Here is a 15,555-nt window from a genome sequence, read left to right as displayed (position 1 = left end):
TTCCTGCGCCATCACCACGTGTGGGCTGGGGAGCGGCAGGCGGAGGTGTGGAGGCTGCGGGAGCCGGGGAGCACTGAGAGAGCATCCTTTTCCAGGCCTAGGGTACGGCGACCCGGCTGGTCGACTAGAGGGGCTTGGCTCTGCCCGCCCACCGCGGGGCGGGGCGCACGCTCGGAGGTTAGGGGACCGCGCGTGGCTGAAGCGTTGCGGGCTCCTGCGCGCTGTCTCCCCGGTTTGGGAGCCTTTTGCCGGCCGCGCCGCCAGCCGCCGCTTGTAGTCTCCAGCCCCGCGGCGCTTGCCGCAGTCGCCGGCTGCGGATCACCCGCGAGAGCCCAGGTAAGGAGCGCGGGCGGGAGGTGGCCAGACAAGTCAGCGCGGCCGGGAGGGCGGAGCGCTGTGCTGCGCTCTTCTGCCAACCCGCTCTCCCTGGCTAGGTCTGGCCCGGTCCAGTCTGCAGCCTCTGGTACCCTGAATCCCGCGGTGCCTCAGGGCGAAAGGCGACCTGCTTCAGTCCCCAGGCTACGCTGCTGCTCTTGGGCCACCCCATTGCGACCCCTCCCCCGTGCGCGACAGCTTGTGATCTAGCGTACTCACACGCCCACCCTCCCCAGAAAGCTTGCTCCAGCTGGAGGGCGAGAGTTCGCCTCCAGCTCGCATCTCCCTAGCTGTGCCTCTGGCCAGGAACCCCACCCCCATCTTATGCCATCCCAGGTAGCTCTCTTCCACTCCAGGGCTCTCACCCAGCCCCAACCTAACTTTCACTGACTTGGCGCATCAGGTACCCCTCCCCAAACTTCTTACCGGAATGCTCCAGGTGCCCCCGCCGCAAGAGACACCCCTATAATCCCTCCCCGACCTCTTCTAATCACTGCTTGGTAATGTAAAGATCCGGTTTTGTTACCTACCCCTCTGAGGTGCTGTTTTTACCCAGCTGCCTTCCTCTTTGGTTTTACCCTGTCCCCGCGGTCACCCTACCCCGTCTTGGCCCTCAATCCTAGTCCCCATGGTTCCAGAGCCCGGCCCTATCAACAGTAGCACTCCAGCCTGGGGCCCTGGGCCACCGTCTGCCACAGGGGGCAGTGGCTGGGTGGCCGCTGCTGCTCTGTGCGTGGTCATAGTGCTGACCGCAGTCGCCAATTCTCTGCTGATCGTGCTCATCTGCACGCAGCCCGCGCTGCGTAACACGTCTAACTTCTTCCTGGTGTCGCTCTTCACGTCGGACCTGATGGTGGGGCTGGTGGTGATGCCCCCAGCTATGCTGAACGCGCTGTATGGGCGCTGGGTGCTAGCGCGTGGCCTCTGCCTGCTTTGGACCGCCTTCGACGTGATGTGCTGCAGCGCCTCCATTCTCAACCTCTGCCTCATTAGCCTGGACCGCTACCTGCTCATCCTCTCACCGCTCAGATACAAGCTGCGCATGACAGCCCCGCGTGCCCTGGCGCTCATCCTGGGTGCCTGGAGCCTCGCAGCGCTTGCCTCCTTTCTGCCCCTCTTGCTGGGCTGGCACAAACTGGGCAACGCTCGGACACCTGCCCCTGGCCAGTGCCGCCTATTGGCCAGCCTGCCTTATGTCCTCGTGGCGTCTGGCGTCACCTTTTTCCTGCCTTCGGGTGCCATCTGCTTCACCTACTGCAGGATCCTGCTAGCAGCCCGCAAGCAGGCGGTGCAAGTGGCCTCGCTCACCACGGGCATGGCTGGCCAGGCCTTGGAAACTTTGCAGGTACCTGGGGTCCATTTGGGAGACCTGGCTTTTGGGATGGTGGGAGTGGGTGGGTGGGGGGTAAACAGCTATTGAGAAACCACAGGGTGACTGCCTCATACACAGTAAGCGTTTACTGCTGATCCTACAAGGCCTTGTGGCTCTGCCTTCAAATGAATTTCAAACTCACTGTGGTGGGATAGTTGCTATATATGGAGACGGAGGAGGAAGCTGGCATGTTTCTCCATGACAGGCTCCATCCTGTATCACATGTGGAAAACTTAGAAAGCATCCTCTCTCCCTCATATTCACACTCTTTTCTCAGGGCCTATTGGCCCTGCCTGTCCAATAAGCACAATCGAGTCTAAGCCGCTGCCACCTCTCACCAGGGAGCCTTTGACAGACTTCCACCGCCTCCCACTGTAGTCCGCTTTCCCAACTCTCTCTCTCTCTCTCTCTCTCTTCCTTTCTGCCTTCACCAGCCTCAGAGCACCGCCCCCCTCCCCCCATGGTCCTCAAAGTTGTTAGTTCTGTGCCAATATTTCGGGCTTTTCTTGGAGGAAGGGTCAGCTGACTTCAGACTCACTATGTAGCTGAGGGTGATTTTGAACTTGTGATCTTCCAGCCTCTGCCTTCCAAGTGTGCTGGGACTATCTATAGGTGTATGTGCCACCATGCTTTTTGCTCTTCTCTCTGCCTTAATGCTTCTCTCTGGAGCTGCTCTTGCTAAACTCCTTTTCAGCTTACCTCTTCCCAGGCGGACTCTGACACAACCCTAAGTTTAGTTGTTGACTTACTGTGGTGGCACCCTGACTTGGGGCGGTGGGGGCACTGTGGGAGGCTAGGTCAGTTTTGACCACCCAGGACACATAGCTCAGTAATTACCTGTGAATGGAGCAGGACCTTTAGCTTGAGCAAGGACGGCTGCTCTTGCTATCCAGGCCACACCAGACTCCAGGCTAAAGTCTACCCTCAGGGGTGAGGTGCAGACCAACCAGGCTTTGCTCCTGAGACTTAGCTCTCTACGTTGAAGTTCTGGGGCTCTGCATGGGCATCTTGTTGTAGCCTCAGATGAAGAAGGTTCTTGGGGTCACAGGGAGCAAGGGACCAGGCTAGAAAAGTAGCAGCCTCCAGGCAGTGCCCCGGAACAGCTGGGCCACAGTGCCATGAGGGAGGCCGGGGCTTCCGAGGTCCTGTCACCCAGGGCAGTAGTATCTGGGGTGGGCAGGAGTTCTGGCTGCAGCCCTCTCTGTACCTGCAGCTAGCAGGTAGCAGCTGTCTGTGGGCCTTCCACACTCTTTCCTGAGAGCTTTGGTCTTTTTCTGTTCTGTTTCTGTTTTGTTTGTTTGTTTGTTTGTTTTGGGGGTGGTGGTGGTGGGTAAATGCATACTTCATTCATTTTTGTTTATTTGTTTGTTTTTTGAGACAGGGTCTCTCTGTGTATCTTTGACTGTCCTGGACTCACTTTGTAGACCAGGCTGGCCTCAAACTCACAGCAACCCGCCTGCCTCTGTCTCCCAAGTGCTGGGATTAAAGGGGTGCGCCACCATGCCTGGCACATACTTGATTCTTGCTTGGTGATTGCTTTCCTGATTCCACTGACTTTCCTATTTGTTGACTTGAGGCTAAGAGGTGACAGCCCCTGGTTCTTGCCTGTGTGAATTTCCTGGCTTCAAAGGCTTCAGGCTGCTCCTGAGGAATCCTGAGAGCAAATGAGCTACAGTCAGTGTTTGTGATGCAAACAGATGATCTATGATGTCTCCACACACAAGGGACTTGCTTCACACTCAGCAAAGTTGTCAGGTGGCTCAGTGGTTAAGAGAGCTTGCTGCAAAATCATTAAGACTGGGGTTTGGGTTCCAGTGCCCACATAACAAGCTTGGCATCCCACACACATGCAGAACTCCAAGGCATTTGGTGCTGTTTCTTGGATTCTGTGCATGTGAGAGTGAGCATGCAAGCACACATACGCACACACACACACACACACACACACACACACTATCTATCTATCTATCTATCTATCTATCTATCTATCTATCTAAATCTAAGAGACAGGCCAGAAGGCTCAGCAGAAAAAGGCATATGCTACCAAGCCTGAGGACCCAAGTTTTATTCCTGAGACCCACACCGTGTAAGGAAAGAATCCATGTCCATCATTGTCCTCTGACCTCTAATTGTGTGTTATGGCTTGCACATGGGGCTGCATGGCTGCTCTTGGGCCTCCCCACCCCACCCCTTCCATGTGAGATGGCTTGCATGCACACACACACACACACACACACACACACACACACACACACACACACGAAAGCAGTATTAAATACAAATGGAAGCTCCTGTGTCCTTGAAGCTACTGACTGACTGAGACAGTCTCTTCAGTGGTCTACCGCTGAGCTCCACCCGTGCTCTCTGAGAATTTGTAAAGAGAGTCACCTGGGGGTGGGGGTCTATCTGCCTTCCTGTCTCTCCCACCCGGTCTCCCATCTCGGGTCTCTCAGTTCGTCTCTACCTGGCATTTTCTTTGCATCCTCTCATTTATCTTTTTTACGTCCATGTTTATGTTCAGAAAGAAAACGTCCCATCTCTCCCAGAAATGAAAAAACCAGTATCCCTTGCCATGGGTAGTCACAGGACACACAAGTGCCAGGATGTCAGAGGGGTCCCAGCAGAGTCACTTAGGTGCTTTAGTCTGTCTGTTCTGCCCGGAACCTGAGGCTGTCTTGTTATGAGTTGGGGGAGGGGGCATTAAGAACAAAGAACTTGTTCTCTCTTGCTGGAAGGCAGTTGCGGTGGCTCATGCCCTGTGTTAGTATTTTTACATTTATTATTATTAGTATTATTATTTGGTGGATGGGTTTCAAGACAGGGTTTCTCTATGTCCTGGCTGTCCTAGAACTCCCTCTGTAGACCAGGTTAGTCTCAGACTCACAGAGGTCTGCCTGCCTCTGCCTCCCAAGTGCTGAAGTCAAAGGCATGTGCCACCACCGCCCAGCTTTAATTTATTATTATTGTTGTTGTTGTTTGTGTGTGAGAGAGATCGTGCATACGTGTGTGCCATGATAGATGTGAGGAGGACAAAAGATAACTTTCAGGAGTCCATCCTTTTCTACCACGTGGGAGTCAGGGTCAGGCTCTGTGCAGGTGCCTTTTGTTTGTTTGTTTGTTTGGTTTGGTTTTTGGCTTTTCAAGACAGGGTTTCTCTGTAGTTTTGGCTGTCCTGGACTCACTTTGTAGACCAGGCTGGCCTTGAACTCACAGCGATCTGCCTGCCTCTGCCTCCCAAGAGCTGGGATTAAAAGCATGTGCCACCACTGCCTGGCTCTGTGAGATTTTGCAATGTTCACCTGTAGCTGAAAAGTCCTGACTGCCCATCATCAAGGATGCTCTGTATGAGAGATCAAGGATGTTAGAAGTTGGTCCATGGAGCTCCCTGGTCCCAGCATGCCCCCCGCCCCCAGATGTGAGGTGAGCCAGCTGGTAACCATTTGGCACCTGGTGACTTCAGGACCTGTTTAGGAGCCTCCCACAGCCACACTATTGTCTTGAGCACACTCTGTCAGGCACCAAGCTTGGTCTCCAAAACTCTTGCTGAGCATTCGCTTGGTCCTGCTTGACAGTAGGGAAACTGAGCTCACTCAGTGAGAGCCAATGTGGCTAAGTGACACTTGCTCAAAATGCCATGATCAGTGACATTATACTGTGTCCCTCTATTGACTGCTTCCTGGGTCCTCCCTGAGCCTTGATCTGCCAGTGCAGTCTGCACTGTGGGGCTCTGACCTGGCTCCCCCTATTGTCCTTTCCTGTGTTCTCTCTGTAGTGGCTTTATTTTTGTCTCAGGCCTGGAAATACTACCTAGGTGCTGCCAGGCCACACCCTGCCCAAGTACAGACAGAACTCCACACTTCCCACACTCCAGACTTGGCCCCTAGGGTCTTCTCCGTGTCAGTGAATGGTGACCTCTTTTTTTCTGGTCTTGTGTGCCAGGAGCTCTGGAAGCAGCCTGGATGTCTCTTTGTCCCTCACATTGTATACCCAGTCCTCTCATCTCCACATGTGACACATGTCCAGGCTTGGGGCACCTCAAATTTCTCCACTGGTGCCCTAGAGTTGAGTCCCTTTAATTGATGCCTGGGTCACCATAGCAACCATCTAACAGACAGGTCCTGTCATGTTGCTATGCACTGAAGGCCTTACAGCTCTTGTCCCAAGACTCTGTGGTTCTTATCTAGTTTTTCTTCCTCTTTCAGCCACACTGCTCTCCTTCCTACTCCGTGGGCATCAAGCACTTTCCTGTCCCAGGACCTCTGGTCTGGCTGTTCTCACTTTCCTTCCCACATGGTCCTCCCTCAGCCTCTGTCACGTCTTCTGGTTTCTGTTCTCCTGCTTCTGCGTGAGAACTGCTACCCTCCCTAGGTCCTCTCCGGGCTTGCTGCTCTCTCTCAGCAGCATCTGCAAACATCTTGCCGGTCGATGGATGATGGATGGCTTCTCCTGAGCGGGAAGGGAGCTTTAGGAGGGCAGGAGCCTGGCACGTTAGCTGCTGTATTTTCAGCATCCAGAACCTTGCCAGCCTAGCACAACCACCCGGCCTGTGTCTGTGGTGGGAAGCAAATGGACAGAGAGGAGCCGAGGGCCTGGGGTTCCCATGGCTGCCTTGTCTCACATGCTGTGGGCTCACTCATGTATGGAATGAGTTCTTAAGCTTCTCATACCGTGAATTCGATTAGCCCAGTCAGTGGCACGTGTCATGGTACCTACTGTGTGCAGAAGTCTTTGATCTTAAGCACCAGCAGTTGGCGGGGGGGGGCGAGGAGGGGAAGAGGGCGGAGCTTAGATGAGGGGCCACCTCTCAAAGCCATGTTCTAAGTGTAGCTAAAGGCCTGGGTGGAGAAGTCACATTGGACCCTGCAGCTGAGGGCTGGAGGATGTCCCTTCTGTCCCCCAAGGCCGTTCATCCTATTCGGAGATAGGATAATCCACCTGATCCCAAGCCAGAGGCCCATCTCATTCATCACTGTCCTCCCACTAAACACCTCCTGGAAAGCCTGCTCGTTCTCTCTACACCCCCACCCCCATTTTTTGGGAAGGGGGAGGTTGAGGCAGAGTCTTTCTATGTAGTTCTGGCTAGCCTGGAACTCACAAAGATCTGCCTGACTCCACTTCTCAAGTGCTGCAATCATAAGCGTGTGTCAGGTGTCCAGTCTCATTCTCTTTTTAAAAACAGTATTACTTTATTTTTAAGTGTGTGTGTGTGTTGAAATGTGAGTGCAGGAGTCTTTAGGGGCCGGTGGGGTCCAATCCCCTGGATCTGAAGTTACAAGCAGTTGGGAGCCACCAGATATAGGTGCTGGGAACTGAACTGGAATCCTCTCTGCAAAAGCAGTGCACCAGCTTTTAACTGCCGCATCAGCCAGCCAGCCCCAAGCCTGTTCTCTTGGCTGCTGAAGCAGCAAGCCCTCCCGTACCCTGCTTTCAAAGCCGCTTGGCTCAGAGCGCGCCTTCTGAGTGTCTGGAGACTGCCTGCCTTTGGGGGCAGAGGTAGGTAGATCTCTGTGAGTTTAAGGCCAGCCTGATTAAGGTCGCGAGTTCCAGGTTGTTCAGAGCTATATAAAGTGAGATTCTGTCTCAGATGAACAGATAAACAGAGAAGGGAGTCTGCAGCCTGGAGACGAAGATGGTCTCAGAGCTCAGACCCACAGGACCGGTGTGCATGAATACCGGCTGCATGGGTCCTTCCCCTTAGGGTCAGCCTCTCCTCTCTCTTCTTCTCCCTCACCAGTGTAGCTTCCCTGCAGATGGAAGGGAGGCAGGGACAGGCCTCCACTCCTGGCATGGGCAACACGGGGGCTGGCCAGCGCATGCTCTCTCTGTGGATCCACATATGCCTCTGTGTGAAAAATGGGCTTTAAAAAAACACCCAAAACCCAAAACACTGTTGGTGCAGTGGTTCCCACTAGGCCTTCAGGCATTCCCAGGGGCTGGGAGAGAGGAGTTGTGCTTAGAACTGGGCTATCAGGAAGAGTGATGGGGGAAAAGGTATCCCAGTGAGATGAGCCAAGGCAGGAAGCTGGGGGGAGGGAAGAGAGATAGGAGAGAGAGAGAGAGAGAGAGAGAGAGAGAGAGAGAGAGAGAGAGAGAGAGAGAGAGAGAGAGAGATGTGGTAGTGTGTGCCTGTTATTTCAGCATGGGAGAAAGGCCAAGGCAGGAGGGTTGTTGTGAGTGTGAGATCGGCCTGATTGGTTTAGTGTGTTCCAGGACAGCCTGGGCTACTGAGTGAGGCCCTGTCTCAACACTCCCCCCTCCCCACCTTAAAACAGAGGGAGGGTGAATAGAGAGGAAGGGAGGGAGGGAGGGAGAGAGAGAGAGAGAGACAGACAGACAGACAGAGAGACAGAGACAGAGGGAGAGAGAGAGAGACACAGAGAGAGAACTGGACTGAGGGGTATTCATCCTTGGGAGATTGCTGAGAGAGAACACTGTTGGGCAGTATCAGGCTGCAGTGGGACTTCACAGCCTCACAGAGAGGGTCAGGAAGGTAAGCCAGGAGTTCCTCCTCCGCCTCATCTGCTTCTCTCATCCCCAGATCCTAACATTCTCCTCCCCCTCCCCTTCCCCCTTGCTGCTCCTCTATCCATCATCTCTCCTCTGCCTCCCCAGAGTTCCCCCTCCTCTGCCTCCTCCCTGCCTTGCTCCCACCTCTGCCCTTCCCTCCCGACTGCACATCCCTCTAAGTGACAAGTCTTCCCTTCACCCCCATCTCTCTTCCTCCTCCTCCTCAGAGGTGACAGTCACAGAAATACTTGCTGGGGGAGGTGGCTGCACAGTGGCTGTGCTGAGCCGGGGACTTGCAGTTGAAATTCAGTGTCTCCTCTTTCAAGTCCTGCCTGCTCCTGTCACAGATGAATGACCTTGGAGAAATCCGTTTGCCTCCCCATATCTCGAGGCTAAACACGACCATCCATGAGGCAGGGAGGTAATATACAGGCTTTGGCATATAGTAAGTGCTCAACAGCTTCCCTTCCTCTCCTGTTGGTGATAGACCAGATGGTTCTGGGGACCTCCGTCTTCCAGCTTTTCAAGGGACAAGATTGCCATGAGGGTCACCAACAGCATCACTATTATTAATTAGGTGGCACGCTTACAGTGCAAATGATAACAGCTAGCCTACAAGCATTTGTGTTTGAGAGCTGCTCCAACAGGTTGTATTACCTTATTTAACCCTTAGCACATGCCTATGAGATGGCTGCTATTAATAGTGTCCTTTTGTTTGGTTTTTCTGAGACAGAGTTTCTCTGTGTAGCCCAGGCTGTCCTGGAACTCATTCTGTAGACAAGGCTGGCCTCAGACTCAGAGATCCGCCTGCCTCTGCCTCCTGAGTGCTGGGATTACAGGTGTGCGCCACCACCACCTGGCTTCAAGAGTGTCTTTTTACAGAAGAAACAGGAGAGGCACAGTGTAAAAAGGAACTTTTATTCGCCTACTTCAGTTGTTGTCTGGGAGGCTTACTGCCTCTGTCTGCTAACCTTGGCCTGGTCCTGGAAGCCTTGAGCCTCCGTCCAACCTAACCTAGGCCTAGAATGTTTTCAGCTTCTGAGACTTACTGTTTAATAAGCTCACTCTTTCTTGTTGCTTCTGAGCTTTGTGCCGGCTGGTTCAACTCAGCTGTTCTGGCTCAAATCCCTCTCCCAGCTGACTTATTCAGTCTGGCTTCTTTCTCAGCCCCTGAATTGCTCTTCTTGACCTTGAACTAACGCCAGCAATCTGCTCTAATCTTCTGGCTCATTCAGTCTTCACCTGAGTTCTATCTCAGCAACCTGTGTCTCTATTACTGTCCCGGTAAAACTGCCTCCTCCTCTTCCTCCTCCTAGTCCTTGTCCTCCTCGTCCTCCTCCTCCTCCTTCTTCTTCTTCTTTTCTCTCTCTCTCTCTCTCTCTCTCTCTCTCTCTCTCTCTCTCTCTCTCTCTCTCTCTGTGCACAGCCCCTTAAATAGCTTCCCTTCCCTTCCCACCCCCACCCACCCCATTGGGTGTGTCCTATTCTGTCAAATCTTTCTCTCTTTTCTGGCTACTCTGTTAAATAAATATCACTTTCACTTCCTTCTACAAACTAGCTTTACCTTCATTGTTTGGGATTGAAGGCATGTACCCACACACCTGGACCCAAGCTTTTCTTTACCTGATATTTGCTCTACACCAGGCTGGCCCTGAGCTCAGATCTGCTTGCCTCTGTCTCCTGGATGGAAGGCGTGTTTGTATTCCAGCCAGATCACACAGACCTAGAAGGTCTTTGGATGTGATCTCTTGCCAGAGCAGCCATGTTCTGAATTTAAATTACTCTACAGAGCAGTAGTTTGGCTAATGTTGCTTAGCTGTGAGAAGAGAGTCAGGTGTGAAACCCTGTGGTCTGGCTCAAGTCCATCTTGTTAGCCTCATCTGTGACTAGTTGACTATTGAGTTGTTTTAATGTTTATTTATTTTAATTGAAAATTTAGATTTACTTATTTATTTTCTATATTTAAGTATTTTATGTGCTCTAGTGTCTTGCTCACCTTGCATCATGTGTGTTGAAACACCCACAGAGGTCAGAAGAGGGCATAGGACCTCCTGGGACAATCATGGATGATTGTGACCTGCCATGTGCGTGCTGGGAATTGAACCCAGGTTTTAAGCACTAAGCCATCTCTCTAGCCCCTTATTTTAATTTTAAATGTGCACCTACTGATGTGTTCAATGCCTATGGAGGCCAGAAAAAGCCATAGGATTCCCTGGAGTTGGAGTTACAGATGGCTGTGAGCTACCATGTGGGTGCTGGGAACCAAACCTGAGTCCTCTGCAAGGGCAGCCAGTGCTTTTAATATTTATTTATTTATTTATTTATACAATATTCCGCCCATATGTACACCTGCATGACCAAAGAGGGAACAAGATCTCATTATAGATGGTTGTGAGCCATCATGTGGTTGCTGAGATCTGAACTCAGGACCTTTGGAAGAATAGCCAGTGCTCTTAACCTCAGAACCATCCCTCTATCCCCCAGCCAGTGATTTTAACTGCTGAGTCATCTCTCTATACACCCTTCCCCCCATTTGTTAGTAATTTAAGTAACAAGGGAACATATAAGTTCACTTCCTTTTCATTTTTCATGGTGTTGGGTGGTGGAGCCCAGGACCTTGTGCTTGCTTTGAAAGCACTCTACACAGCCCAAGAACTATGAGCAGGACAAAGGAAAAGATCCCTTGAACCTGGAACCCAGGGCAGGCATTGCTCCAACTGAGGTACATCCCCAGCCCCTAGCCAGGTACATTGACATTTTAATTACACTTATTCATTCATTGTGTGTGTGTGTGTGTGTGTGTGTGTGTGTGTGTGTGTGTGTGTGTATACCATAGGATGTCTGTGGAGGCCAGAGGACAACTTGTGGGAGTCAATTCTGTCTTTTTGTTGTTGTTGTTGTCTTTTTAGTTTTTTTCAAGACAGGGTCTCACTCATACAGCTCTGGCTGTCCTAGAGTTCCATTAAGTAGAGCAGGCTGGCCTTGTACTCACACAGGTCTTCCAGTCTCTGCCTCCCAAGCACTGGGATTAAAGGTGTGTGCCACTATTCCCAGTTCAGTTGTCTTTTCCACTAGGAACCAAACTCATGTCGTGGGACTTTGTGGGTAGGTCCCTTTACTGTTGGAGCCATCTCTCTGGTACCATTTCATTAAAAAAAAAAAAAAATCTATGCTATATTCTGCAGTGGGAGTGTGCATGGTTTATTTGGCCACTCTTCCGTTGGCTGTGATGCTAATTTTTAAAAAAAGATTTATTTATGTATTATTTATACAATTCTCTCCCTGTAAGTGAGCCAGAAGGCCAGAAGAGGGCACCAGATCTTATTATAGATGGTTATGAGCTACCATGTGGTTGCTGGGAATTGAACTCAGGACCTTTGGAAGAGCACAATGCTCTTAACCTCTGAGCCATCTCTCCAGCCCATGACAATCATTCTTGTGGAGTTGTTTGGGAGGGCACTGCCAGGCCACTCTCTGTCTGTGGCATGTGCCATAGGTATATAAAAGGGACATAGGGACAACAGAATGAGGCTTTAGCATGGGTGGGCATGGCTACTGGGAAGAGAGAATCAGAGATGTTGGCATCAGCACTGTGCATGCACGTAGAGTCAGCACGCTCTCAGTGGCTCTGGGAGCTGAGGAGCTTTTCTCTTTCTCAAGTTCATAGAGCTAGAGGCTGGATGTGATGTGATTTGCAGCAGACTGCCCATCTTAAAGATCCAGCACTTTCTTCTGCCACTCTTTCAAGTCTGAGGGGGAGAAGATCGGGTCCTCTTCAAGGTTGCTTTTTTGTGGATTTGCCCCCAATAGTAATATCATCGTATCTCACCTGAAAAACCTGTTACAATGTGCTTTGCCCTTCAACTCCCATTCCAGAGCGAGCCCCTGGGTCCTGCTGGAGAGCAGCTCAGAGCTGAGGTTCCAGCACTGTAGACAGCACCCCTCTCCTCCCCCTGCCCCCCCCCCCCCAGCTTAGCCAGCCCAGCTGGCAGGGAGCGAGGCAGAGGAGGGCTCCTGTGTGTCCTGTATGTGAGAGCACATTAGTCTGGCTTTGAAGCTCCCCGGCTCTAAAAGACCAGGCCTTTGTCTCCTCCAGCCCCTCTCCATCTGTGGAAGACTGCCTGGGAGTCTGGTTCCCTTTCTGTCTCTCCCTGATCTTTGCAACTCCCCACACCCATCTCACCTCTGGCTGCCCCCAGAACCCAGCTGGGCATGTTGAAACTTACCTGTCATGCCAGCACTAGTGAAACTGAGGCAGAGATATATCTAGTTTGAGGCTAGCCTGCATTACATACCCCGGGCTACATGTCTCAAAATAAATTAAAAGAAAAAGAACAAAGCTGGGCAAATTCTTGGATCCAAACCATAAGTTATGTTAATAAAGGCAAGAAGATGGCTGGGAATGTGGTTTGGTTAGCCGAGTGCTTGCCGAGCATGTGTGAAGGTCAGGGTTCAATCCCCAGTACCATGTAAACCACATGTGTTGGGACATGCTTGTAATCCCAACATTCCAGAGGTAGATATTGGAAAGTAAGGAGTTCAAGTTCACCTCCATGGCTCGAACACAGGTTGTCAGGCTTGGTGGCAGTCACCTTTACTTTGAAGGCCACATGCTTTCTTCTTTTGTATGTGTTAAAATACACTTTTACAAGTATCCTTTTCTGGGGAGAGGTTTCTTATATTTTCAAAGGGATCACAGAGCTCGAGGCACTGAGGGCTCATTCCGTGCCTCATAATGATCTGGAACAGTTGGTTGTAGGTGGCAGTGCCCAGCTCAGACCTCTCCGTGTGCTTGTCCCTTTCTTGGTGGTTTCTGGGTGAGTGGCACCTTCCTCCTCCCCAGCTCCCCACCGCCGTCCATGAAGAGAACAGGAGTGAGGTGTGTGGATTTGAGAGGAATTGTGGAGTGCCAAGGGCACCTGCCAGCATTTCCACTCGTCTACCTGACATTTCGCCACAGCTGTTTGCTTCATGCACATTCTGAAAAGAAACACTTCTGCTTTGTGGAACTTGATGATAAAAACATGATTCCAGCATGGGCAGAGGACCTGTGGGATGTACACCTCAGCTGCCCTTCAGCTGTGGGTGTTCTTCCTCAAGTGCAACTGGGTCTTGAATTGTTGAGCCTTCGAAAGTGATGGGGCTTTTTGTGCTGGGTGCTTGTCCTGTGTGGAATGTAATCTACCTGTTGTCTGTCTATCTATCTATCTGTCTATCTATCTATCTATCTATCTATCTCCTTATCATTTTTCTCTTTTAATTTTTTTTTTGAGACAGGCTTTCTCTGTCTTTGGCTGTTCTGGAACTCACGCGGTAGACCAGGCTGGCCTTGAACTCACAGCGATCCATCTGCCTCTGCCTCCCAAGTGCTGGGATTAAAAGCGTGCGCCACCACCGCCTGGCTTCCGTCTATCTATTTTTGAGACTTAGTCTCCTATAGCCCAGACTGATCTCAAGTCATTTTGTAGCTGGGGGTAGCCTTGAACTTCTGAGCTTGCTTGGATTCTAGGCATGTACCCCTATACCTAGTTTGCAAGGTAGCGGAAATGGGACCCAGGGCTTGCTCCATGCACGCTAGGCAAGCTCTCTACCAATTAAACTACATTCTGATGCCTCTGTGCCTTGCAGGAAGGTCACTGGGAGCTGTCTACCTCTGTATCTGAACTGCTTCAAACTTGTGACATGCTGTATAGACAAGGTGCGGTGTGAGACCAGGATCAGGGCTCAGTAGGGGTCCACACTGGAGGATCAGCTTAAGACTGTGGTTACCCCAGGATCTGTGGGCAGTGCCAGAGTTCAGTCTGGGGGCTGTGCTTTCTCAGCACTCATGTCAGCCTTGGTCTGTGGAACTGGAGTTAGGTCTAGTGCTTCAGTTGGAGAGCAGTCAAGGATCAGGGTTCAGTTAACTGCTGGTATACTAGGACTCAGTCTAGTATTAGGGTTGAGCCTCAGCCTGTGACTAATATCAGCCAACTTGTGAGGCCTTCCTTTCTACAGGTGCCCAGGACCCCACGCCCAGGGATGGAGTCCGCTGACAGTAGGCGCTTGGCCACCAAACATAGCAGGAAGGCCTTGAAGGCCAGTCTGACCCTGGGCATCCTGCTAGGCATGTTCTTTGTGACCTGGCTGCCCTTCTTCGTGGCCAACATAGCTCAGGTAAAAAAAAAAAAAAAAAAAAAAAGACAGTGAGGGTGGAATGAGTCTAGGCCTGGCTGGAGAAGAAGACACCATGCCTCACTGTGCAAAGGGTAGGAGGGAGGAGGATGACTCATCTGTGGTACCTGTGCCTGCTGGGCGGGGTAGTCTGGGTCCCTGCCCAGGACAAGGTGTGATGAACCCTATCCCCGCAGGCCGTGTGTGACTGCATCTCCCCAGGCCTCTTCGATGTCCTCACGTGGCTGGGGTACTGTAATAGCACCATGAACCCTATTATCTACCCTCTCTTCATGCGGGACTTCAAAAGGGGCCCTGGGCAGGTTCCTGCCATGCATCCACTGCCCCCCGGAGCACCGGGCCAGCCCTGCCTCCGCCTCCATGTGGACCTCTCACAGTGGTGCAAGACCGGGCCTCAGCCTACAGCAGGTGCTGCCTCTGCCTATGCCGCCGAACTCAGATTCGGACTCTGCTTCAGGGGCCACGTCGGGCCTGCAGCTCACGGCCCAGCTTCTGCTGCCTGGAGAAGCAACCCGGGACCCCCCACCACCCACCAGGGCCACCGCTGTGGTCAACTTCTTCGTCACGGACTCCGTGGAGCCTGAGATACGGCAGCATCCACTCAGTTCACCCAGGAACTGACCAGGTCAAGAGCTGGCCAGAGGAGAGCTACACCCCATAGGCCTCAGCTCATTCTCCCTAAGACTGGGAGGTGGTAGGTCTTTCGGGAGCCTGCTGAGCCCCATGAGGTATCCTCCGCTAGCTCCCATCTGTTGCTGCAGGTCCCATGGTGATCAGAAACATCTCCAGTGCTCCAGTGCTGCAGTATCCCTCATGGTTTTGGGCAGCATGGCTAGGGGGCTGGAGCTGGGCCGTTTGGTTCAGGTCAGTAGGGAAGTAATCTGTCGTCAGCCCCTTTTCTCATGATGAGTAGGAAGAATGTATCCATCTAGATGCCCCAGTTCCTGTCTGGCCTAATGCCCTGCTATCCAATGTGCCATCTGTGGGCTACTGGGGTTCTCGTAGGCCCTGGGGTGCTTACTCGAAGTGCCCACGCCTCCGCAGATGTGCTCAGTCAGAATTGTATGTTTGTGAGCTTTCCTCCAAATGTTAGACCTTCAGCCCTGCGAGCCTCCTAGGGTGGAGTT

At 52.1% G+C, this 15,555-nt stretch overlaps 1 protein-coding gene across 1 annotated transcript; it reads left to right on the top strand.

Moving 5' to 3' along the window:
* The first annotated feature begins 634 nt into the window (after window positions 1-634).
* Htr6 (5-hydroxytryptamine receptor 6) lies at window positions 635-15,070 on the top strand. The gene is given in 4 exon segments (XM_051171595.1): window positions 635-1,720; window positions 14,252-14,410; window positions 14,605-14,718; window positions 14,720-15,070. Coding segments are annotated over 4 exon segments (1,320 nt in total). The 5' UTR covers window positions 635-1,003; the 3' UTR covers window positions 15,050-15,070.
* Window positions 15,071-15,555: the final 485 nt, after the last annotated feature.

The sequence above is a fragment of the Acomys russatus genome, chromosome 29, assembly GCF_903995435.1.
Source record: "Acomys russatus chromosome 29, mAcoRus1.1, whole genome shotgun sequence".
Taxonomy (NCBI): Eukaryota; Metazoa; Chordata; class Mammalia; order Rodentia; family Muridae; genus Acomys; species Acomys russatus.
This window is presented reverse-complemented; position numbering and strand designations above follow the sequence as displayed.